The sequence below is a fragment of the Fukomys damarensis genome, unplaced genomic scaffold (genome assembly GCF_012274545.1).
Source record: "Fukomys damarensis isolate Sample0158 unplaced genomic scaffold, DMR_v1.0_HiC HiC_scaffold_1, whole genome shotgun sequence".
NCBI lineage: Eukaryota > Metazoa > Chordata > Mammalia > Rodentia > Bathyergidae > Fukomys > Fukomys damarensis.
In genome coordinates this window covers 54924349-54950538 of record NW_022900913.1, presented here as the reverse complement: position 1 = coordinate 54950538, position 26190 = coordinate 54924349, and the positions used below count along the sequence as shown (strand labels likewise).

The 26190-nt window shown below is 39.1% G+C and overlaps 2 protein-coding genes across 6 annotated transcripts in view; one reads left to right on the top strand and one right to left on the bottom strand.

Moving 5' to 3' along the window:
- On the bottom strand, positions 1–26022 carry Ptcd2 (pentatricopeptide repeat domain 2). 4 transcript variants are annotated; one of them, XM_010637326.2, is made up of 10 exons: positions 25887–26022; positions 24407–24499; positions 21615–21744; positions 18623–18740; positions 16954–17032; positions 16468–16559; positions 14382–14495; positions 10984–11058; positions 4043–4156; positions 1–823 (listed from the first exon to the last, which is right to left on the bottom strand). In XM_010637326.2, the coding sequence occupies exons 1-10, from the start codon at positions 25996–25998 to the stop codon at positions 599–601; spliced, it is 1152 nt and encodes a 383-aa protein (XP_010635628.1). In that variant the 5' UTR covers positions 25999–26022; the 3' UTR covers positions 1–598. The 4 variants fall into 4 exon arrangements, with proteins under 4 accessions (XP_010635628.1, XP_010635629.1, XP_019064994.1 ...); XM_010637327.3 differs by having other exon boundaries at positions 24407–24458; positions 25887–25959; XM_019209449.2 differs by lacking the exon at positions 4043–4156.
- Positions 25961–26190, top strand: part of Mrps27 (mitochondrial ribosomal protein S27) — a 101528-nt gene continuing 101298 nt past the window's right edge. For both annotated transcript variants that reach the window (XM_010637329.3, XM_010637328.3), the window contains exon 1: positions 25961–26190. In XM_010637329.3, coding sequence (XP_010635631.1) covers positions 26118–26190 — 73 coding nt within the window. In that variant the 5' untranslated portion in view covers positions 25961–26117.

The window sequence follows — 26190 nt, the reverse complement described above, 5'->3', positions numbered from 1 at the left end:
TCAGGTACCTTTTTATTGCTCATGTTTTTGAGAACACTTGAAGGTTCATTTCAAGTCATTATGCCAACAAACATAGGCACTACTATTTGCAGATGGAAAAACAGGGGCTCGAGTATTCTATTCAGGGTGAGAGAATTAAATGACAGTAGAGCAGTAAGAAAATCCTTGGCTGTTTCCCAACATGGTAGGACAGGGTTTTGGAGCTCCTAAAATCAGCAAGGGTATTTATTACAACAATCATTCCCTTGAAAAACAGGGAAGATCACACTTCAGGTGTAGTTCATTCTTGATGATGTTCACTGGACTCTATTCAGGTACTATAAGCTGCATTGAAGACTCAAATCATACTCCTTCCCCAAGAGTGACACAGGGGAAGACTGACTTTGAGGGAGCTGAGCTTTCTTTGCTTAATCCAGACCTTCATAGCTGGACAACAAGGAAACTTCCATGGCCAGCATGCCACCATTCATGAACTCAGGACATAGGGAGACCAAGTGTTAGCATAACATCCACTGAAGTAAGATACCTGACTTCTTAGAGAAGCCAACAGTTCACTTGAAGCAGACCCCTCAGATCCAGAAGAAAGTTGAAAATAGGGTTACTCGACCAATAGGGATTTGTTGAGGGGCTGAAAGGTCCGTTGGCTGAATTTCCTCCTGTTTAGTAGTGAAGTATGAGAATTCTTGTTCCTGGGGGTGTAGCAGAGCAGAGCATCCAGAGTGTAAGAAGTCACCTGGCCATGTATATGCAGTTTCCCATAGATCTCCTCATATCTGGCCACAAGTGCGGGCACATCCTTCACTTTTTCCTTCACTTTGGCCAGCTGGAAAACAAGTAAGAGCAATCACCTACCACACCTATGCAAGGTACCTTTGTTATCCTTTCTATGCTCTAAACAGAGTTAGACATGTGTAAAAATAAATAGTAATAAATAAACACTTAAAATAATGAAAACCAGGGTACTGGGTACTATAAGCATGGATAACTTTAAAAGATTCCATAAGCTACACAAAAAATTCAGAATCAATATTTGAAAACCATACCCAATATTCTGTGAAGAGAGTTAAAATGGCATCTACTCTACAGTGCAGCACACCAGGGAAAGGCCAAATATCAATTGAATTGACTTTGATCAATGTAATGATTAGAGTAGGAGGTGCGGCTAAATTACACAGGGTTTTAGACATAGCCTGTGACAATTTTTTGGAATTGGTCCTAAAACCCATCAAAGTCTAAAATGGGATATGATTTAGGTTTAAAAGCATTTAAGTGAATAAATTGGAGGGTACAGGAATGTTCACACTATTCCAGAGACCCCACTGTAGCCCAGAAAAGAAAAGATGGTAGTTTAGACTGGGAAGTATACAGAAATGATGGAGTAGTTGCTATATGTGAGGGGTTTTTTGAAGTTTAAACTAAAAGCATTTAATGTCCCCAACTTGGGCTTTAGCATCTTGATGATGGGTGATACCATTTATTGAGACGGGGAAGTCAGGGAGGGTCAAATTGGAAGGAGAAAATCAAGAGCTGTTCTGGTATGATTGAGACACCGCAAAACATCTAGGAGGATATCTGGAGGATGCTGTTGGATGCACAGGCCAGGAGCATAGAGGAGGGGCCTAATCAGACCATAAATAGCAAGTATACACACAAATGAGCTCAGAATTAATATGCAAAACTACTTTCTGAATAAAATCAACGTTTTACTTAGTTCAGTTCTTATTAAACATACAACGTAACATTTTTAAATAAAACTTAAGGGATTCAAGGTTCCTAAAAATCCTTTAGTCATCATCTAAATGAATAATAATTCTATTTGTCAGTCTGCACATCTTCCTTTCAAACAAAAGCTCCCGAGTCTTCAGATAAGCAGCTTAAGCTCTTAAAGAATAGCTTGTTTCTTTAAGCTATTCAAGGTGAACTGATTTAATGTACATGTGGATTCCAAAAGAAGAGAACATGCCAAGCTAGAGGGAGCTTTGATCTAGCTGCATATACTGTATCAGTCCTATCACTTCAGAAATATTCAATAGTATCATGAGAACCATGCTACCATTTATGCAGAAAAGAGAATGTACCGTATTCTTTGTTAACTTAATTTTAAAAAGGAAATCAATGAAGAAACAGCTAATGTTTCAGTAACAGTACTGGAGAAAACTCAACAATTCTTTTCAATACTCCTCTCGTGGTCTGATAGTACCTATGACAGCTTATATTCGACTCCACACATAACATATCTTTAGTAACTCTTGGAATAAACATTAAATTCAGCATTTGTAAAATGCAGAGTTTTACAGTATCAGAATCCACGTGCAGACTCACACTTACCTTTAGAACTGGCTCAAAAGCTACTGAGTTGTGTGAATCAATTCGTTTACCTATAAATCAATTCATTTCATTGTTCAATTCAATTCATTGTTACAAAATCAAAGACACAAATGAAGTACCCTGAGGGAAGTCACATTTCCATTCTGTTTTGATTAAATTCTGGCATTTCCATCTACTGATTTCCAAAACTCTAAATCTACATAGAGTTATGTGTCATTTAATGATGAGGATATAATCTCAGAGATGTGTCATCAGGCCACTTCATCACTGTACACATGTCAGAGTGTACTTAGACAAACCAAGATGGTTCGATGTACGTCACTGGGTAATATGATCTATGGGACCACTGTCATGTACGTGGTCAGGTGCTGACCAAAATGTCATTATGTGGCATATGACTGTGTGAACACAAATATGTATCTACATTCCCCCTTCTCGCAGCAACAGATTTTCATCTTGCTTTTCTCACTTAAGAACATATTAAAATGGTCCACACATAGTGATCCACAGCACTATGTGCAGCAGTTACTTTTTTTTTAACAGGGGCACAGCAGTCCTTCCTGTGAATGAGTAAAATGTGAAAATCTGTGTGGTTGAGGGCAAAGGTAAGCATCTCATTATCATTCATTGTAAACAAACTTTTCTAAAAAATGGTGGTAGGTTAAGTAGATAGCCAATGAAAAACAATAAAGTTTTATTTTTCTTAAATGACAAACCCCAAAATAAATTTCAAACGGACAAGACATTAAATTTTTAAAATGAAATGACACAAGTACTCAATATAAATATTACTGAGTTATTTTATATCCTTAGGGTGGAAAAACTTTTATCTTAGTCAAAATACAAGTCAATAAAGGAGAGTGATAAATCTGACGGCATGAAATTTTTAAAAACTTTTTTGATATGGCAGAAACATGACAAAATCAAAGGGCAAACAAGCTGGAAGAAAATACCTTAAATTTTAATCACACAAACAGCTACTGAACCCTAATATATAAAGAGCTCTTTTTGTTTTTTGCTTTTTTAAAACAGGTCTAGCTATGTGAAACAGGGCCATGACCTCACTATATATAGCCCAGGGTAGCCTCGAACTCATGATGATCCTCCTGCCTCAGCCTCCCAAGTGCTGGGATTACAATTTGAAAATTGTGAGAAAAGTACCAATATCTCTAAAGAAAAATTTCCTCATTTGTAAATGAGATGTAAGAGATAGAGTTCACTAAAAAAGAATTGTGAATGGCCTTCAAACATTTGTAAAGATGCTCACCCTTGCTCATATTAAGACAATGTTGCTGGAGTTGGGAGAGGCTGGCTGCAGAGCTGCACTGTCTCCATGGTTACGGGAAGGAGCTAGAGGCTGACAGTGTGGCACCATTCTCTTCTGATGACATCTATCTTTCCCAGGTCACTAATTGAGAGTGAGACGTAGGGTAAAGGTACTGGAGGCATTGCAGGGAAGGAAAAAGGTCATCCCAAAGGAAAGGGACAGCCAGGCCCACGAAAACAGTGCAGGTAAAAGAGCTATGTAAATGGAAAAAGTGTTCACAGAAGTTCATGGGAGATATATATACTCTGTTGGAAGAAAAAAATGTCTGCACTCACATGAAAGTCTGAAACAGGAACAGAGAGGTTTACATATCTGACAATCTCATTAAAGGGGATGTTATAATCAGGTGGAGGATCTTAAGAAGCCCTTTCACACTTGCACACTCACCACTTCATTGGAGAATTTGTGTCTTATCACAAATTTAGACAAATTTCCTTCTGCAGCACCTTGCAGTATCTCTATTAGGGTTTCCAACATATTTGACTGAATATGGATCATGATCTGAGTAAAAAGAAGAAAGACGCAAAAACAAGACTGAGCCAGTATTTCAAGTTGGCAAATGTACCTAGTTAGATTAGCCAACACTGATAGGCGCCCACTCTGCTTTGATGCCATTTCCCAATCCATTCACCTGTACAGGTTCAAAAGAGTACTGCACTTGGAATGTAAGCTTAACCAGCCAAAACGTGCTTTCCAAGAATTAATCATGGGCCAGGGATTTAGCTCAGTAGCACTGTGCCTGCCTTGCAAATGCAAGGTACTGAGTTCAATCCCTGGTACTAAGGAAAAAAACAAAATGAACAAAAAGCCAATTAATTAGAACACCACAACTGCAAAATTTGCTTAAGAGCAATGATGAAGATAGCATGAATCTTGGAGTCTGGATATTTGGGGTGAAATCCCAACACTGCCAATTACCATCTATGTGATTCTGGGCAAGGCACTCAATCTCTCTGATTTTAAATTTCCTCATTCGTAAAAAAAGGAAAATATGTTCAGGGCCCACACTACTGTGTTACTGTGAATGTAAAATAAGATACCAGCACAAAGGAGCTATTCAACAAACAAAATTATGAATGCCCTCCTCCTATCTTCTCTGGATTCAGACGAGATGAAAACCAAACCATTTCCTAAAATTGGCAAATGGTTGAATTTGTTGTTAGGAAGCTGCAGGCACCAGGCTACTGCAGGCAGAGCAGAAATTGGCTGAAATCTCAATGAGCACCTCCTATTTACACTATATCAAATAATTTTCAAATGGGTGTGGTACCATGCTTTCAAAATGACACCATTACCTTCCAACAGAGTGGCAGAGTTAACGCAAGAAAAAAGGAACACACTCCCACCCATTACTAATATTCACCAATACAATCTGAAACACAGAAAAAGGTTTAAAGAAAATGAGAATAATTGAGAATTCACCAACTATTGTTCACCAGTTTATAATGTTCCAAATATATTAATTTTCCCCAAAATTTGAGCCTGCCTTTTGCAGTTACTATGAGTAATTCTTCATAACATATGACAAATATTACAGAAAAGAAAAGTAATTTTAACAAGTTATAATCATGAAAATATACATTTTATTATACTGACCAATGTGTATACATTAAAAAAATCAGACGATTCAGACAAGTGAAATTACTAAATTAAACTGTATAAACATTTCAATGCTCTTGCTCCTTATGAAAGGAAGTTCTACTGGAAGAGTTTCCTTTTTTATATTGAGTTATGTTCTCTCACTATTCTTCCACTAAAAACACCGGTAGTTCAGCAGTGTATTGGTCTGTTTTTTTTTTTATCACCACAACAACATAACTGAGGCAAGCTACTTATGAAGAGTTTACCTCACAGTTCTGGAGATTTAAGGGCATGGAGCAAGGAGTAGGCATGCTCACTGCCTACTGTAAGAGATTTGAGTTCCCTAAGCTCAGGGTTCCTCTCCTAAAATGCAACCTTCGTATACAAAAGGTATAGAAACCTCCTTACTTCACACCACAGGGACTGGAGATCAGGAAACGGATAGAAAAATGCCATACTTCAGCTACTGCTATTGCTGGAATAAACTGTCACTGTGCCTCAAGTCTAGTGTGCACTCACTTCCCCAGCATCTAAGAAACTAGAGCAGGCTATGTCTTAGCGTGCAAGTAGGGTAAAATTTCCAACCTTTCAAGTTCCTAACACTCTGGTTAATAAAAACCAGTCCCAATTTGTGTGGCAGTAGTCTGTCTTCTCCTGGGCTAGGACAAGCTTACTATATTGAATACTGTGTCTCCAGTTCCTGACACACAGCTGAACCAAACCCTCAACATGATGAGGAGAGTATGGGTCTCTAGCAACTAATAAGTATAAACCCGGGAGCCCTGTGCTGGAAAGGATGTGCTCCTGAAAGATTTCAATGTTTTTCCTAAGTCTTCATAACTTCTCTTCCTGCCTCCAGCACCTACCTGAGATTCAGTAGGGATTTCAAGGATAAGGTTCAGTTAGAATACACTGACGAAGAGCAATGCACAAGAAGTACCTAGGGCTGAAAGAGACAGTGAATGTGCGACAGCTAGGGGCTTGTCTCAAATTGCAGGTTACAGTCAAGGAAACTAAAACAGTACAGCACGCTGCTTTAATATTATAGATTTCAAACAAAAGACCAGGGAAATTGAATCAGCAAGGAATACGGAACATTTTGGCAAGAAAATCTATTCAGGGAACCCATACTTCCTGCCCCTCTGATTTTCTGAGGCCTCGGAACATGACAACAAGTCTCTGAATACATTTGACCAAGAAAAAGAACAGCAGCCCTGAGCATGCAGACATTCACATTGCTTGCTTCTTCTACTGTCTTTTTAAGTTTGCTATATTGGATCACCATAATACAACAGACACCATACCCAGTGTCCCCTTATTCCTTGCCCTAAGAACTCCTGAAATTTAACTCATAACTGCCATGTGTGGAATTCAATTATATTTCTCAGGTTTCTTTGCAATTTGGTGTGGTCACCAGATGAAGTTCTGGCTAATAACATGTAAGTAAAAGTTGCTGGATGAGATACCTGGGAAAGCACCTTTAAAAAAAGATGAAGTTTTTTTGTCCTCTCCCACTTTTCCTACTTCTTGTGGATCAGGGATGTAATAGATGGAAGTCACCTGCTTAGGACAGCAGTAGAAACAGAGAGAGAGCTGGGTTTCCGATAACATGGAATGCCACACCACGACTGACCACCTCTGGTTTTCTACAGGGAAGAAAAATAAAGCCTCTAGTTTGCACATGCTCTTGTATTTTGGAGTGTATACTTATTGAACGAAATATAATTAAGAATGAGGCACTGTCAGAAATGTATGCGAAAAAAGTCTTATCTCCTTTTGTACCTGTGTAGCATAGGAAACAACATTTTAGGGTGACCTTATGAATAGGAGAAAGGGATATTAAAATATTCACTTGTGTTAATAAATGACAAAAGCAGCAAAACTAACCACTTTCCAATTCTCTTACAAAATAAATGCAATTCCAAAATGGAAAACATTTGAAGACGTGCCAGAGTTCTAGAGAAAGGATCAGAATTCAATAGAGTTCAGTAGAAAGTTACCCTGTTCATGTCTGCTACTTTCAGATATATTTGGAAGTGGAAATTAATCCTTTGCTGTTGAGTAGCACTACTGAAGAGAAACTATAGTTCTTTGAGATTGATGAGTTTAAATTCAGACTGAAAGGACAGAGTCAACTGGATCGCCTGCTGAATTAATGTCCTATGTAGTGAATATTAGCTGGGAAAATAGGAAACCAGGCCCTCTACACAGTGGGGATAATTTTGATGAAAAGACAATTCAGTAGGGGGGAAATTAGGTGAGTTCAAATTCCAACTGGCAGAATCAAAAGATTTTAGTATAAGGCAGTTTTAGTTTTTAATGTAAATCAGAGAGAGAAAATTTCATTTTATCTGTTAATATTGACTTGTCAGCCTACCTACCTGTCAGGTTTCCATTTCTTAATAGTTAACAAATTCCCTTAAGGGATTCCAAGTGACGATGATCTTGGAGAAGCTAAGGCTTGCTACGTCACTTTTTAAAAACTGCTCTAATAAAAGACCCAACACCTGAAGGATTATTAAACTTGACAACAGCAACCATCTCTTTTTCATCACCCTTGGAAATGATGAGACTGGCTCATATTGCAATTTAGAAATTTAGACAGGACATTTAAAACTTTTTCAAGTGAGAATTCTTTAAGCAATAAAAGTATCTTTAAGTTTCCTAACAGTGGATGATTCTGTGACTGCATTCGTGAAGAGGATTCATATTCAACATCAATTCAAGGTTCCTTATGTGGTCCTTGCCTGAACTGTCCCCATTCCACCATGTGTATGAGGCAACTTTCCTCCCAGTTCAGAGCCCAGGGGCCCATGGACTCTGGCAGGCGAGTCTGTGCTCTTTACTGTGTTCTATTTTTCCTCCTACTGGGAATGGACAACTTTACTCTCAGCAAGCTCATTGTTTATTTCTACCAAAGCATTTTCGCATTTGAAAACCAACAGTAAAAACCATTTATAGATTCTCTTAACAACTGTGAGAGAGGCCAGGACCGAGAGAGCTGAGGAAACTAAATCCATGCAAGTGGACCGCATGCATTGGTAAGGATCAGGTTTTCAAACATCTAGTACCATGTTCTTATTATTATCTAGGAGGAGCAGCTAGTCCTAGCACTGGACAAGGGGGGACTTCCCTTGTCACCTCTGTGGGTCTCATCTCTTTGGAGAGGAAGGAAACCCTGTGCTTTGCAGTCAGTTGTCTGGGTTAAAAATCCCAGTTCTGTTATTCACTGAGCAGTGTGAACTTGGGTAATTTACATACCCCTTGAATCTTAGTTTACATATCAGGACCACAGAGGGATACTGTTCTGACAGGATTCTATAAAATGAACTAAAGAATATAGACTACCTCTAGACCAGTACCACAGCTAAACTCAATGAAAATCTGCCATCTCTTTCTTTAATTTCTCACCACCACCTTATTTCAGTGCCATGAAAGGCTACTACTGAGCTATTTCCTGGACTTCTCCCCATGCTCTTCAGGATTTCTTTCCTTTCTGATGAACCACTTGGCTAGCTCTGGCTTTCGTGGAAGAGTCTCTTGCTGATCCCAGCAATTCTACTCCCATCCTATCATGAAATCAACACATCTTCTGGCTACTCTCTCTCTCAGAAGCAAGGACTTGGATACCAGAGCTGCCCCTATCTTGTGGGAAGCAGAGACAACAAAGGACATAAAGCATTTCCTGGAAGACTAGGCTCTCTAGTTATCAATGGCTCAAATGATCTAAGTTTCTGGACTCCAGACCTTTGCCATGGAGCCCTAGACTCCCAGACCTGCCTGAGCTTGAGATTTCAGGCTGCTCCTCTGTTGGCACCTGTAGCTTTTCCTTGGCCTTAGCCCTAAACAGGGTGATCTGTAGGGACAATGCCAGGTGGGGTGCTCAGCCCTCTTCTACAGCTACACAGATGTAACTGCTCCCTCTCTTCTCTAATGCTTCCTCTGCTTCATATGAATGCCTTAGAAACTCACTTTGGAGTCCTCTTTCTTTCCTTTCTTTGGCAGCTGTCAGCTCACATGAGATCCCTCAGCAAGTGTACACAGTGAATCTGGGCTGACAGAGTCACCACACATCCCTCCTCTAGGCTCATACTCTTTTTTTTTTGGATTTTTGAGACAGGGTCTCACTATGTAGTTGAGACTGACCTGGAACTCACTATGTAGCCCAGGCTGGTCTCCAACTCACAGCAATCTCCTGCCTCAGCCTCCTGAGTGCTGGGATTACAGGCGTGCGCTACCACGCCCAGCGAGGCTCATATTCTTACAAACTGCAGTCACTTTATAGGCATTTTTCTAGTAGCTGCTTCCATCCCAAGCACTTCTCTCCCTCCTCAGGTTCTTTGATATTATTGTCTCTGTATTTTTGGTTCCTCGGGCTAATTTTTCCTTCATGTGGAAGCATTCTGAAAAGTAAATACAAGGCCCAATCTAACGTATTCTGATCTCAGATTTCTCACCTGACCTCATTTCTCCAAAGTTTACCGTAAGACCTTATATAGTCTTTCTCCAGAAAGTCACTGGGCACTGAAGTGGGGCTAACACTGGAGGATATTACGAGAGGCAGAACTAAAAAGCGTTGCCTTGAAGCATTACTATTCTTTCTCAGAAGCTTGCTGTTTTATAATTAATTCCTATTTATTGGATTTGTTACAAAAGAATACTCCTTTTTATTTAACTTATCTCATATCAAAGAAATACTATAAATATTGGCAAACATTTATCAGATGTTCTGTTTAGAACATTTAGAATGTTCTGCTTCACTGCCTGGGATCTGTTATCCTAGTTCACAGCACACCAGTATCTACACACTTCTGTCTTGTGAAACTGTCTTTCTCATCTCAACTCCTTGACTGTTTTTAGGACATGGGAAGTAGTTGGAAATTAGGGACTTTACTTGTACAACTCCCCATAGCCCCACTGCGCTCAGGACATAAGACAGGCCTTGATGGGCTGGCTGTGTGTGGGGGGCTCTGGTGTCTTTAATAACACGATCATTTTTTCCTCTGGTCTAGGAAGGTTTAGGTAACTTATGACTCAAAATCTGGGAGTAGTAACAGGATGTTTTAAATTTTACATGGAAGGAAATCCAGTTTATATGGGAGGAATACTTTTGCTTTGTCTTTTAGTGTTAAAAACTATGGTTTTGCATATCTTAATAGAATGACTGCAGTCCCTTGGTGATTCAGACAAGGTCCTAAACAAGTCACACGGGTCACTTGTAGTCTGAGTAAGTCAGCAGGGTTGAGGGGCCGCAACAGCCTAGAGCGTAATACGAATGAAAATAGCTATCATCTATTGCATGCGTACCACATGTCAGGTACCACTTAATGCACCCAACGTCTATTAGTTCACTGATCACAATGATACAAGTAAGCCGCCATAGGTGGGATGCAATTAGCATGTAGGTTTCTCTCAAGGCTCAGAAAGGAGTCTGGTGAGTCTAACTCCATGCCCTCATTCTCTCTCCACATACAACCTTTCTAGCTAGGCCTCTTATCTTCAGCGCTTAGCTATGTCTTATATCCACGCATATCTACCTTTCTCACCCATTAATAAATTCCTGGAAGCAATGGCTGTGTTGACACCCATCACAAGAGTGATTCTGCAATGTTCACATTGAGGAGCTTAAGAGCTGTTCTTTTGAAATGAATGAAGACCTTGGGAGATCAAGTCAGCGCATCCAGACAAAAACTGAAGACACTTAACAACATTTAAGTCTTACTTTTAACCCTAAAGAAGTTACTTACATTTAAATTAGTGCAGGCAATGCTCACTGGATTCATGATTTGAGAAAATATGGACACAGCTTTGGCCACTTCATTCTAGAAGAAAAAAAAAAAGTCATACCCCAAAGCACATGAACATTAGTCTGCTGTTGTGAAGGTCATTTTGAAAAGGCAGGAAATTCCTATTCACAGGGCCCCAAGCTTCTGAAATTGACAAAGAAATTTTTAGTAATTAAAAATAAACATGCCATAGAATGCTTCATTTAGTGGCACCTTATCCTGTGTTTTAACAACCTGTCCAAGTCCAGTTTTTGGAGGAAAGGATTAAGTTGGCATTTCCCCTTATACTAGTGGAGTCAGTTTTTAAGAAAAACAGGAAATGAGAAACAGACATTCAAATCCATCTTTGCTATCACTGGAACAAGGAAGCCTCAAAGCTCAGGAGGTAGAAGCATTGACAGAGACACTGGAGCCAAAGCTGGGTACATTCAGGGGAAGGCAGTCAGAGAAGGATGGTGTTGTGAATCTCAAGAAAAGCCCATAAATAGTTCTCAGAGGTTCTCAGTAGGTACAAAACGTAAATCCTGGTTTATAGTGATGACAGCAGAGCTTAGGACTAGCAAGGGGAATTTCTGAATTTATGTGGCAGAGTAGACATTAGACGAGGTTGTCCAGAGATGAGCCATATTTGTAGGAAGCAGTATGTCCCTACAGTAGCTCTAGAAATTGTTCACTGAACACCACTTCAGTGCCTATTCTCACTGGCTAGGGAAAAATAAATCTGTGCGTACTTGCAGGCAAAAGCCTACAAATCATATAAAGTTGTTATACAAAGAGAAAATCTGCTAATTTAGACCAAAGCCCTCTGACATGAATTTCCTATAAATAGCTGCTCTAGAGGATTTTACATTTTTCAATAATGAATTTATATTTTTGAATGAATAATCCAAAAATAAATAACACATGAACTCCAAAGATACTAACTTTTAAAAATCATAAAACAGGAAAACAAAACAAAACAAAACAAAAATACAGGAAAGGAACCCAGTAAAACATAAATAAGAAAATAACTGGAAGACAAGGAAACCCAATACAAAAGTGTTCCTATGGATATGGAGGATACCAATGAGAAAAATCAACAAAATTTCATCAATTAGAAGTGTGAGGAAGAAAATCAGGCTGCCCTCAGAAAATCAGCACCTTTAAAAAAAACCTCCACAAAAGAAGTGTCATCTCAAAATTTTATTATCTGTAGTTTCAAGATTTCCAAAATTGTTGCTCAAGTACAAAATCAAAAGGTAAAATAATTTTAAATATCAAGAACTTAAGGAATATTGTTGCCCTGGAGAATTTACCAGAAAACACGGAGAAGACTAGAAAACAGCAGTAAACAACTAGCAGTAAACAATGGGCCTATTTATACACAAAAGGATCAGAATGAATATGGGCGATATGATTATAGAAGACAGTGAAAATGTTACATACCTACACAAGTAATAAATGATACTACTAGCCAAAAGAAGAAAAGGGAAAAGAAGATAAACTAAAGAATGTTCATTTCCTCATCTTTATTACTTGTGGGTCAAAAAATATCATTTAAGGCTGTTGAGAATATTTAAGAGAAAAACAAACACCATGAAAAATAACATATCAATTAAAATTAGATGATAAAGGAAGAAAATTAGGGAGAAAATACACATATCTCTCCACTACTTATAGTCTGGAAATAATAAGTACTGCCAAAGGAAAAGGCATTGCCAACCTGTGTTCTGGCTTACCTGGCTGTACTGTGAAGAATTATCTTGAGCCACATATAAACTATAGACTATAGAATATAGTTAATGTACATAAATAACAAAACTTCCCTTTCTAAAAAATATTCTTCATTGTAACACAGGCAAGTCCAAACCACCGGTCACAGATTGGACACAACTGAAAGTTAAACAAAATTTCAATTTTAAAGTAATCACTAGGGCAAAAGCACAAACCATAAAAAACCCACATGACATGTTTTTAAAGTTATAAAACTAAAAAACATTAAATAAAATAAAAGATCATCTACATGTCATATTAATATAAATGGGTTATGTCAAGAAAACTAGCATAAAGCAAATCTGAAATTGATGCAATGTGTCAAGTGACCTAAACATAAACCTAATAAAATAATTTTAAAAGATTGAGAATTAAAAAAAAATTAGAATAAAAGGATAACACATCAGTCTATCTGCTGGATACTGAAAAGAAAATAAAAGGATACCACGAAAAAAAGAAAGAGAGAGAATAAAAGGATAAGAAGACATGTGCAACAGGCAAATACAAACCTAATCCAAACAAAGAGAAATAAAAACAAAGGTGGAGCTATTAATATTACATAAGGTTGAATTCAGGACAAAAGCGTCAAACACAAGAACAGCACTCTCACTAAAGTGAGAGATTTACAAACATGACAGAATGATAATCTGTCTGTGCTTATGCACACACAAAGGAAAAACTACAACAGCTACAAAAGGAAATGGAAATGTACCCTAGAAAAGACTAATTCATCTCACTCAGCTGTTGACAGATTAAGAGGACAAAGTAATTCCCCTGGACTGAGAAGGAAGCTCAGGAACTTAGAAAAATAACAGCAGCCCAGTGGAGGTCTGCTAAGTGTGTATCCTCTGAAGTCTTTGTCCTTTAAGAACTTTTCCTACCAGTTATGGAAATGGACCACTCTAATAATCTTATTTGTAATTAGTCATAATGAAGTATTCTCCAGCCACATTTTACCAGCCAAATAAATAATAAATAACGTGGTTAGTATTTTTCTATCAGAACATTTGCTTTTATTACATAGTAAACATGTACAGTATTTCATATTTTTTTAGGCCTTGACAGAGGACATTGAAAAGGAGCCCTTTAAGGGACTGTTTGTTCCAAGGCTCTAGCAATTTGTCCTTCATGCAGGCATGGCCTCAGAGAGCTGCCCTTCTCTCTGGGCTCAGCTGCCTTATTCAAGTAATAGTTAGGTCTATCTATGAAACTTCCTTCTAATGATGGACTGATCCAGGAGCCATCATTCATATGAAGGGAATTCAGCTCTGAAGAGTATTAAAATGCTCTCGAGAACTGGCACAGAAAACATTATTTGCAATTTTTACTTTAATTACCTAAGAAATTTCTCTCAAGAGTGCAGCCTCCCTATGATTTTTCACAGGATTTTGGCCAACCCATTCTAAGTAGAAATACATGTTAGATCCTCAACTGTAAATAAAAATATTCTTTGCAGGCACAGGGAGAGATATAGGTTGCCATGGTAACAAAGGCACTGCTTTCTTTCTGGGGACTTTTCCTTTGTGATACACGCAAAAGCAAGGACAAATGAATGTAGTAAACACCTGCTTGCTTTTAATTCATTTCCATGCACACCAAAGGTTTACCTGATTCAGAGCTAACGCCACAGCAAAACAGGATGCTCTCTTGGAAATAATGTCTCCTTTGACTAGGGCATCTTCTCTTAATGTAGTACAGATTTTAAAAGATTCTGGGCTATTCTGTGAGGAGACAAGATTGTTCAATAAATGCCATGAACCTTTTTTTCAATAAAATGATTAATAATGCCATTTTAGACTTTTGTAAGAATTTCCCAGAGCTTACCTCAAACCATTTCAAAGATTAAGCCCCTTCTATACACTAGTTCCTAGTGACTTGGTCACCTCTCTGTTAACAGTCCAATCTAAAATAATTTTATTTTTGAAGCCAATGCAACATTTTCTGACACGGGGCATTTTTTACTTGCAAACACTTAGGTCTCTTTGGATTTGGGTAGGCTAGTTTCTATACACAAGCTCTGGAATGTAAAAGATTAGTTTGAACATAAATTATGAAAGAACCTCATGAAAACAGAAACCTAAAACACAACAAGTCCTCCAAGAATGTGAGTGATGTATGAACCAGCAAGACAGCAACAGTAAAACAAAGTCTCTTCCTCTGTGTACATTGCAGGGGACAAGCAGTGCCAACTGTGCCTCCGCATCTATCCATCATGACACAGCTCACCACTCACTCCTCAGAGTCTCAATTTGACATGAAGGGGAAGTTCCCAGAATGGACCTGGAATCTGTCCTGGCTGACAAGCTCAGTATTTCAACTTATTTCCACAGAGCGAAGTAAGTTGTTCTTGGACAGAGGGAAGAAAAGTCCTCTGAACCTTGTTAAGCAGCAGAATTAAATTCTCCCCACATCAGCTTATACTAGGGAGACATCCCTGGGCAGCCCAGAAAACTGGGGGGTCACAATGTTGAATAACCAATGCTCTAGTGTGTATTTTGTTGGCCTTCTAGACAAAGTCATAACAGTGGTGTGATTGGAAAGAATGGTCCAATCCAGTGGTCTGCAAACTATACCGCAAGGGCCAAATCCAACCTACATTGAAGAATGGTCTTTACATTTTTGAAGCTTATAAAAACAAAAACAAAGACTATGTGACAGAGATTGTATGTGGTAGAAACTGTCTGTGAGTCCAAAAGCCTAAAACATTTACTATTGGCCTTCACAGAAAAGTTCACTGACCCCCAAATCCAGCTATCTCATTTTATAAACAAGTTAAGTGATCAGATCAAAACTAAATAAGCCAGTTAATACTAAATTGAGACTAGACTTCAAGTTTCTCAATTTCCAGTTCCATTTTGGTTCCATTGTAACCCAGCTTCCCCTCTTGATTTGGAAAGCTGGTACTGCTACCCTCTTTAGGGGAATTTTTCAATGGTCCATTCTCTTCTACAATGGCTGAGGCGCCTTCATTTTCAGTTATCCAGGTATGAATTTAAATGGTATGAATGAGTAGCTATTGAACTTTAGTCATTTAACTTTTACTCACTTGACAAATATTAAAGGAACAGTTTCTATGTGAAAGAAATAACTCTGGCATAGTAATAACGTAAGGACTTGTAAGACATGGTCTTTGTCCACCAAGAGTTCATTGTAACATTATAGACATTTACTAAATAGTAGTAGGTACTGTAGAACCCTCCAGTGGGAAGGATGGAATCTAAGTACAACAGTTGGGCAGAGTTGTAACAACAGGTATGTGATGCAACAGCACAAACAAGGGATATTTTCGGGAGGTAATGTCACTGCAGCTTCAGTTGAAGGACCTAACAGATGAGTGTAGTCTTGTAATTTGCCTGAGAAGAATGGTGTGATTTTACAAGGGGAGGGAAACAGATAGATCTAGTGGAGTCCAGTGTGCAGGAACTCTAGAGCACAGCGTAAAGCAGACATGCTATCTCTTGTTCTCACCATCAACACAATCAGCAGAGAAGGGTGAAAGATGCTAAACTGCTTTTACCATGAAAAATCTGTCAGACAAGGCTAACTTGAGCTTTCTAAAAATGAATACGTTTAAAATTGCACCAGATGGAAAACAGACTTGAGAGGAACTGAATTTTAATTGGAGAGAGACAGAAAAAAATTTCTCTTAAACGCTACCCACCTGCCCTGAAAGTAAGGAAGCAATAGACTTACCAGCTTGTAGCAAATTGCAAAAGCAAGGACATATGTATCTTGGGTAAATTTTACATCCTGGTTTTTCATCTCTATCAACACTTCCAATGCACCTGCCAAAGAGAGGAGAGGGCCAGTGATGTTAAATGCATTATGGCAAGGCCAGGGTTCCCCAACTGCTGGTTCCAAACTCCTGACATATTTAGCACCATTTACTAAAAAGCTATTTCTCAAAGTCATTTAGCAGTTAACTAAATAACCAGGTCATGTAGGAAGAACAAATATAGTATTTTAAAGCCTGCTCTGATTTTAGCATAAGAAAATCTGAGGTTTTACTTCAAGACATGCCATACGATGTGTTATGTTCAAATTTAAAGAGTAAGGACTCTGTTGTTCAGTCCCTCATCAAAAACCTAAAGATCATTTTTGCATAGCCCACTTTTTCCCTAATAGAGATACCACCAAAGACAGTAAAATGTTTCATCAACCATAGGTTGTAGTACTTACCTTCATAATTGCCCTTGATAAACAACATATCCATCAAAATACTGAATGATGTGGAGTCTGAGAAGAAACCTCGTAAATGCTAATGAAAAAATAATACAGATTAGTTAGAAGTTAGAGCTATTAAGGGAATACTTTTACCATATCTTAGTACAATCACAGGATTAAAAAGAAGAATTTTTAGTAATTCTAACATTAAAGGTACTCAGTTTAGTCTTCTGGTTTTTAATACGTAATATGCTAAAATGTAATTATATATATTTTTTTAAGAAAAAAATAAGATCAAACTATCAGTACTACTCTGAAACTAATTATTCTGTGCTTATTAACATATAATGGCCATCTTTGTAATAATGCACTGATGTCCTTGAGGAGGGACAAGCCTGGAGTGAAGAGTTCTACCACATACAGAACACTCTATACAAAAGAGAGATCGATTAGCTTGTGGGGTTTTTTTTGTTTGGTTTTGTTTCGTTTTTTGAAATAGGGTCTCACTATGTAGTCGAGACTGACCTGGAACTCACTATGTAGCCCAGGCTGGTCTCGAACTCACAGCGATCCTCCCGCTTCAGCTTCCCAAGTGCTGGGATAACAGGTGTGAACCACCACGCCCAACTTTGATTAGCTTATTACGAAGTTTTCTGAATATACTAAAATGTACAAGGTGGCCAGCTGTAGCCTCAAAATTTAACAAATATTTCTGAACATACATGAATTTATATGTCTCTAGGTCCTAGTTTTCTATATGTAAAGTAGAAATAGTAATAGGGACATATCAGGGCTTACTGTGGGAATGAAATAAAACATCTAAAGTCAACAAAGTAAATAACTCCAAAAATAAGTTATTTCTTTTCAGGAAAAGAAAATCTGAATATGCAAAAGCATTTTGAAAATGGACAAGCACTTTAGAAATAAAAACCTCAATCAGAAAGAAAAATATAGAAAAAGAGATAGCAAAGTGTAGGAGACCAAATATTCATATTCTCAGAGTTGTTTTTGAGCCTAACATAACCGCCTCCATGTTTACATCTGAATCACCTCACTGGCACAGACGTGCCAATGACTGTACTAATGGCCTTGCTCATTTAATGACCTAATCTGTTACATAACAACTGTATCTCATCATAACTGTTACTGTACAATATGTTTCTCCTTTATCATTTTATGATTAGCCACTTCCTCTTACAAATTTGTGGTTTTTGCCTTTATATACTGCTTGTGCCTGCAAATAAACGAGACCTTGACAACTCTTTGCTTGGTCTCCTTCTCTCTGCGCCTCTCTTATCCCATTTCCAGGTATTTCCCCTTCTTGAGCTCTGCTGATTACTGACCAGCAAAGGTGAAGCACAGGGAAAGAAATGGCAGCCTGTGATAAAGCATTTTCCTCTGAGATATTCTGAAAGAGGTGTACATGCCAGGTCAGCACACATCCATCCATAGCAGGCAGACACCATCACATCGGTACTCCGCCTGTGCACATCTCTACACACAGACCTACACTTCTTCACATGAACCGATGCCAAGGAACTTTAAAAAGGCAGAGAACAACAGTTCATTCATTCAGCCCAGCAGCCTTTCTCTGAAAATTGAACCCAAGAGATGTCTTTTCTAGTATCATCAAAAACATGGCATGAGGAAATCATATCCACAGAAGGAATCAGAATACAATCACCTGGTCTTTGATGAGCTCCACTGCAGATTCCTCAAGATCCATCTCATAACACAGCCTCATGAAAACTGGTCCAAATTTATATTCCCCCAAAGTCATATTTCTATTTTCTGCATGGTACCTGGTAACAAAATGATTCAGTGAGAAAAAAGGTATGGCACAGCAAGAACGACAGACACAGGTCGCGGTGTACACTCTACTAGGTGTGGAGGACACAATAAAGAACAGGTACTTCCAATGTGGTAGGGGAGAAGTGGAGATCTGAATAAAATCACGATCAGAGGAATCCTGCGGTGCAGAAATATAGAAAAATATTCAAATACACAAACAGGCCAACATGCCCTGGGCAATAAAAGCAAGAGGAGAAGAAAAACTTAATATTGTCATCATTCTTTAAACTAAGTGGCAATGGCTGGGAGTGAGCATAAGCCTATGTTAAGGACTAAGCAGGGGTCCTCAGAAAGGGCCCCACCTCCTGGGGAACAACGAAAGTATATGATGGGAGGGAGGGTGATGCTTCGTGCTCAAGGCTGGCGTAATGCCCGTAATGGACAGCAGGCCCACTTCACAACCTGTAGTAATCGCTGCTTCACAACTCCTAGGGAAAGGCATATGTGAGCTGTGACAACCTAGATAAACTAATTAAATGTCCTTCGGAAATCTTTAAGTCTTGAGAAAAAGCTAATTTCAAGGCAGTGGCATTGACATTTGTACAGGTACAGGTACCAGTTTGCCAGTTGGAACTATAAATCACTGACACAGGTTTACTTTGAATTATCAACCCTTTCTGCTACAGATACTACAAGGGCAATATGGTGACCAAAGAGGTACCTTATGCTTACATGTAAATCAGATTTTCATGATGTAAATGACTTTAAAATACTAGAGGGAAAGGTCTGACTTTACAAAACAGAAAGTTTTTCCCCTTGCTGAGATAACTGAGCACAGGTGAAGTCACATTATGATCAGTATATTCTAAACATCTACATTGTCAAACAGAAGGATGATCTGTACTTGCTTTATATGTGTCATAATCCAATTAGAGAAATTATATAAGCATTCACTGCTTCATTATAACACTTGTGAGTTAAATTAGTAAAAGACAAGAGTACAGTGATTGAGAACTTTTATACTCTGATTTCAAAATGATGGTTCGAATCCCCACTCTATTTACAATATGTATAACCATAGGCAAATGCCTCAGTTTCTTCATCAGTAAAATGGAGACAAAAACAAAATTCAAAACAAGTTTTTGTGAGGATTAAATGAGATAAAGGTTGCCCGGGACAGGACAAATCTACAATATATGTTAGTTCTTATAAAATGTATGGCAAACTGAGAAATGGGTTTAAAATCTATAAATATATTTCAGTAAATAGTTTCATGAGAAACTTGTAGTAAAAACAGTAGAAAGTAAAACAAAAGTTTTCCCAATCTAGTATTCACATTCAAAATTAAATTCATACCAATAAACATTAGAACAGTAACTACTGGGCCGGGGATTTATCTCAGTGGTTCCACCACCTGCCTTGCAAGCGTAAGGACCCGAGTTCAATCCCCGGTAACAAAAAAAAAAAAAAGAACAATAACTATTGGCAAAAAAGAAAAAAGAAAAGAAAAAGGCAGACACACGTAATACCATCTACTCAGGAGGATAAGGTAAAGGATCATCAGTTTGAGGCCGAGACCTCATCTCAAAACAAAACAAATGTGCTACAAAGATACTGAGATAGTTACCTCTTGATAAGAAATAATCTAGAAAAAGGATCTAACATCCCCTATGAACCAAATGAAAGCATTTGGTCATGATTTTGAGAGGATTAAGTTGCTTCCCATCTGTGGCCCACTAAGCCACTCCATTCCATCTCATGACTCCTACCCTATCCCAGCTGTAAGATGCCTGCACCAGGAAGGCAGGGAGCAAGCAGGGTAGGCCATGGACTTCCCACCGATCCAATCTCCACAAGTGGAGGAACGGACAGCAGCTGGACAGAGTGCTGTCAGTGGTAATAAAGAATTCTGAATCATACTTTGAATCCTTATGATAAAAACAAATGGAAAGAATGCTCCAAATTTTTATGTGTTGCCACTCTTATAAATATCTGTTTTCAGCAAGCATGGTGGCACATACCTGTAATACCAGCACTCAGGAGGCTGAAATAGGAGGATCACTGAATTTGAGGCCAGCCTGGGCTACATAGTAAGTTCGAGATCAGTTTGAACTACATAGTGAGACCTGTCCCCCCCAAAAAAAATAAAACAAAACAAAACAAGACAAAACAAACAAAAGCATCTATTGGCTATAGGTAGAAAAAAGAGAAGAGGAAAATCAGTGAGAGGGACTCTAATGATTTAATATCGTGAAGCTGAAATACAAAAAAGGAGGTTTGCTGATACAATATGACTGTAAATTACATAATCCTTTTGGAAAATATTCAGTTATTTTATACTGATAAGCTTTAAAAAATGTATACCTCCTGCTATGGTTTGGTTTTGGTTCATTTCCCAAGAAGAGTGTGTGTGTTGGAAACCTGGTCCCCAGGGTGATAGCAAAAAGGTACCAGAGGCTTTCAGAGAAGGGCCTAAGGGGAGGTCTTAGGTCAAATGAGGATGCTGCCCTTCAAGGTATGAAGGTGGTTCTCATGATCCCTCTGGAGCTCTCTAGAGAAAGGTGTTAGAACATTTGAGAGAAGCTGCCCCTTTCCCCCACTCTCTGGCTTCCTCTACGGCAGTGGTGGCAAACCTTTGGCATGCATGCTGCAGCAGGCTTTTGCATCACTGAAAGCTCTAAAAGGTTCACCATCACTGCCCTATGGGATAAGATCACTTGCTCTGCAAATGCTCCTGACACTGCCATCTATTATGTGACACAGCTAAGAGGATTCTCAGCAGAAATGAGCTGATGCCAGCATCATGCCCTGGAATTTCCTAAACTGTGGGAAAGGAAGACAGTGAGAAGAAAGAAAGGCTGAGAAAATCTTAAGAAGTGTCTCACCTGTGAATGACACTTTTAGCTAGCTCCACATCCTCTTGGGACTGACACAAATGAAGCAAGGTTGTCAGCTCGTCCTTCAAGATGAGTTTCTTCTGGGTCAATTTCTCTTCCAAGTTTCTAAAATAGGTTTCTGGAAGAAAGCAAAGGACGGTGGCTATCACTCAGGCTGACTAGAATTGTTAAGTGACCAACTTCAGAGAGGACAGAAAGCCTAATATGGCTCATGCACAGGGCACTTCAGGGGCTCTGGGACACACAGCTCCCTTTTTCCTTTCCTTTGGCTTTCTATCTGATCAATGACAGGGACAAACACCAAACAAACACTGCTTCATGGCATTATGAAGGGGATGAAATGTTACCAAAATGTAGAATGAGATGCAAGGCAAGAACCAAACAAGCGTCTGCTTTGTAGAAAGCAGGGCTCTTCTTGTACAAGAGCTGCCAAGAAATATCTATAGGATTTGTTCCAAAGCACAGTATTTTGAAAGAATGCTGCTAAGAGTAGCCCAATGCACTGCAGAAGCTGCAGCTAACAGTGCTCTTGATTTACAAGAAAGATCTCCTAGGTTTAAGATAAATTCAGTGGGTCTCCAAAGCTTTATTCACAGAACCATATAATGGTCAAAGGTTTTAGGATGAAATCAAGACTCTTCCACCTGCATATTCTGGAGGAGACCCAGGTCTATGAGACTTGATTCCCCATAAAGTAAGGATTGTGACACCTTCCTTAAGAGTTACATGAGATCATATAAGGAAAACACTCAGAACTTGACCTACCACACAGTAACTATAACAGTGATATTATTGACCTCAACTTTCATTCCTATAACCTGTTAAATCTAATAGAATATAGTCTACTAAAAATATCTAAAAGCTCACAAAGGGATGACTTCCTATCTTGTACTTCTTGGTCCTTCTTAATAAACCTATGTCAAAAGAAGTAAATTTTGTTTTAAATCCCATGACTGTTTTTTATAGATTCATATTCAGAAGCATGTGTCTCTGATACAAGGAAGGACAATTATGGTTCCTGTCCACAAAGAGCTTAAGGTATATTTGGCAGGACAAGATTATATACAAAGCTATCTGAAAATAATTATAAATGAGGTGGCACACAAATGAATTTGTCCTATTAGAGTCCTATTAGAGCACCTATGATTGGTCAGAGTGGCAGGATAGATAAAAGTTCAGGGGAAGTAGAGAAATCAAGTGTAGAGGAAGAAAAGGGCTGAATAAGGTTGGGGAAACAGAGGATGGGGACACTCAGGATTTGGGAAAGATCCTCATTTTAGAATTGGGGTGAAAGGTGTTGAGGGAAGAACTGTGATTAAGGGAGCAAGAAAGCACACTGAAGTCCAGAAAGGAAGTCCATTCAGGAAGAACCAGGAAGCCGGGGTGGGGGTGTGTGAATACACTAAGTACACAACAGAATGCTACAGTGGCATCTTAAAGTGACAAAACATGCCCTAGATTACAGATTGACACTGCCTTTTGGAACATGTGGACAAAACTATGACAAGCAGAAATAGCACCTTGACAATGACAGGCCTACTGACTACAAACGTCACATAACTCAAAAATATCTGGGGTAAAAAGAAGAGACTAAAGTGATTCTAGGCTGAATATACTAAACTGAAGAAAAATATATCTGCGCATTCCTAAAGCCCATCTTAGTGTCCCAGGGGTGTAGTACAGAGCTGTGGCGTCAGCTGACTTGCAAAGAAGACTGCTTCCTGGAGGCCTGGACTGAGAGGGAAGGGAGGCAGGATGTGTTACTCAGGGGCTTGTGAGCACTTGGCAGTGAGAGGGAGGGCAGGGCCTATAGCTAAGAACGCCAACAAGGACAAACAAAAAGTATCAGAGGATAACCTTGGGTGTGTTTATAAAAGAGTTTAAAATACTGCTAGGTACTCTAGGAGCAGGAGAGGGAATAAATGCAATAAGATTTCTCACGTGCTGAAAGGAATGGAGCGTAGGTTAGTGGTATTCTTGTGTTTTTAGCTTTTTACAATAAAAATTTTCAAACACATTCAAAAATAGAGAAAACAATATAATGAAATATAATGAACCCTCCATCACCTAGCCTCTACAATTATTGACAGTTTACTAATTTTGTTTCCTTGACATTCCCCAAACACATTGGACTTTCTTCTTTCTTTTGTGGCACCGGGGATCAAACTCAATGATCTTGCATTCCCGAGGCAGGTGCCACACCACTGAGCTAAATCCCACGCCTCACACTGGACTTTTCAAGGTAAATTTCAGATTTCATATAAATTTGTTTTTATAGAAATCTTTGATCCTATGGACTTTTCTAGCACAGAATATATCAAAATGCACCATCACATATAGCACTATTTTGATTCACATAGTTTTCACTTATATATAGATACGCAGTGAAACATATTTTTCACTGAGGATTACATCAAAGCTCGAAAACCAGTCGTCCAGAGATCTTAAATACATAGTATGTAGGAAACATCTGAAGCTTTTCCACCTGCATCTCTAACAACCTCTGAGTGATCCTGCTACAGTCCTCAAATCATACTCAAAGAGAATTGACTCTAGCTTTACTATTTCTCTGTAATTCTGATATAAGGAATAAGGGGAAAGCTGCAGAATTTGTAGTAGTAGAGTGTAAGGAGAAAGGTGAATATAAGGGTAGCCTAGGAAACTAAGAATAAATGTTCTCAATCTTATTCTAAGAGACAGTTCATGGAAGGAGAGAATAAACAGGGGCAGAGAAAATTTGAATGACAGATAAAAAAATTAACAAAATAAGATTCTATTACCTTTGGTGCCAGGAAGATTACATGCAACAGCCACCTTCTTATGTTGAAATTCCTTTAATTTCAAAACATTATCTGTAAGTAGGTATCTTTTAGCTGAAATTAGTGAAAGAAAAAAGTACAATAATTCTGACTTTGGAGAGATCTTGATTACCTTTAATTAACTGATCTCATCTTCATTTATTACAAATGATGCATCTAGATGCATACAAATATGACAGTGACCCCAGCGGGGGGGGGGACCCTCCAAGCTACCAAAAAATGCAAAGCTTCAGCAAAACAAGTTTTGTGTGTGAAAGGAGCTAGCGATTAACTGTGTAAGGTGACTGGCTGACAGGAAGCTAGGATTTAAATAGGCATTTTCCATCTGATTAAGGGATAATAAGGACAATAAAAAAAAAAGAAAAACAACTAAAAAAGCATCTAGATTTGGTTTATCTAAGGGACAGCAGACCGGGTGAGGTGGTACATGCCTGTAATCCCAGCACTTAGGAGGCTGAGGCAGGAGGATCCCTGTGAGTTCGAGACCAGCCTGGGCCACATAGTGAGTTCCAGGTTAGTCTCAACTACATAGTGACACTGTGTCTCAAAAAAAAAGACTAAATATCTAAGGGACAGCATACAACATAATGGAAAAGCAACAGTGTGCACACTGTAACTCCCACTCTTGTCATTTATGAAATGGGTAACAGCCTTCCAGATTTTAACTCAGTTTCTTAAATATAGATCAGAAATCACTGATCACAGCTTAGTAAACTTGGGAAATATTATTCATTCTTTAGGATTCTTGACTGCTCAAGAGATAAAAATGGACGAGGCCTGGCCAAAGAATCATCCACTGGAAGAGTTCTGGTACTACAGTAAGAAGATATCACTAAAAACTCTATTTATGAAAGGTAGTCCGTGAAGTGATTATTCAAATTCTGCAGCTATCAGTTCCCTGTGACCTCAGACAAATGATTTAATCTTGTCTGTTTCTTCTCTGTAAATGGAGAAGAATACCTCCCTCACTGGGTGTTTAGAGGAATGGAATTAAAATACCTAAAATGCATTAAAATAACGCCTGACACAATGTATTAAATACTTTAATCACTCACTAGAATTCTCAAGTTTGATCATTTTCCTAAATATGTTAAAGATAATTCTGAGGACGAGGAAACCCGTTCAGTCCTCTAGATTTTAAAAACCGCAAACTCGTGGAGTCAAAGAACTCCGCTCTCCAAAGGGAGAGGAGTGTCCCCAGAGAGCACGGACGCCCCTGCCTGGGAACACTAGGGCCCCAAAGTCCAGCCCCAGAGGTCCTCGAGTGTCCAGGCACGGGGTCTTCCGTGCTCCCTAGGACAGCCCACTGCACTCACGTGCAACTACACAGCAAGAGCGCGCTCCAGGCCACGGGGCGACTTCTCTATATAAAGAGATGCCCGCTGGAGACTAGCACTCTTTTCCATCTCTCCCTCACTCCACGGTCTCAGTGCGCAGGTACCTCCGAGAGGGCAGCGGCAGCAAGTGGGGCATGACCCCGCCACCCAGGGTAATAGGAAGATCCGAGGAGCTGGCAGCCCAGCTTTCGCCAAGGACTGAAACGTAGCGGCCATATTGCCCAAGGCCGCACCACCTTCCCGAGTTGAAGAGGGGAGAAAGAGCGTCTATTTCCGGAGCGCCCGCCCCTTCCTCTTTCCGTAACCGGCCGACCTTCCGCTTGGTACGCTCCAAGATGGCGGCCCCCATAGCGTGGTGCGGAACTCTTCTGGCTCGGAAAATCGCTATTTCTTACCTCTCTCCAGCAG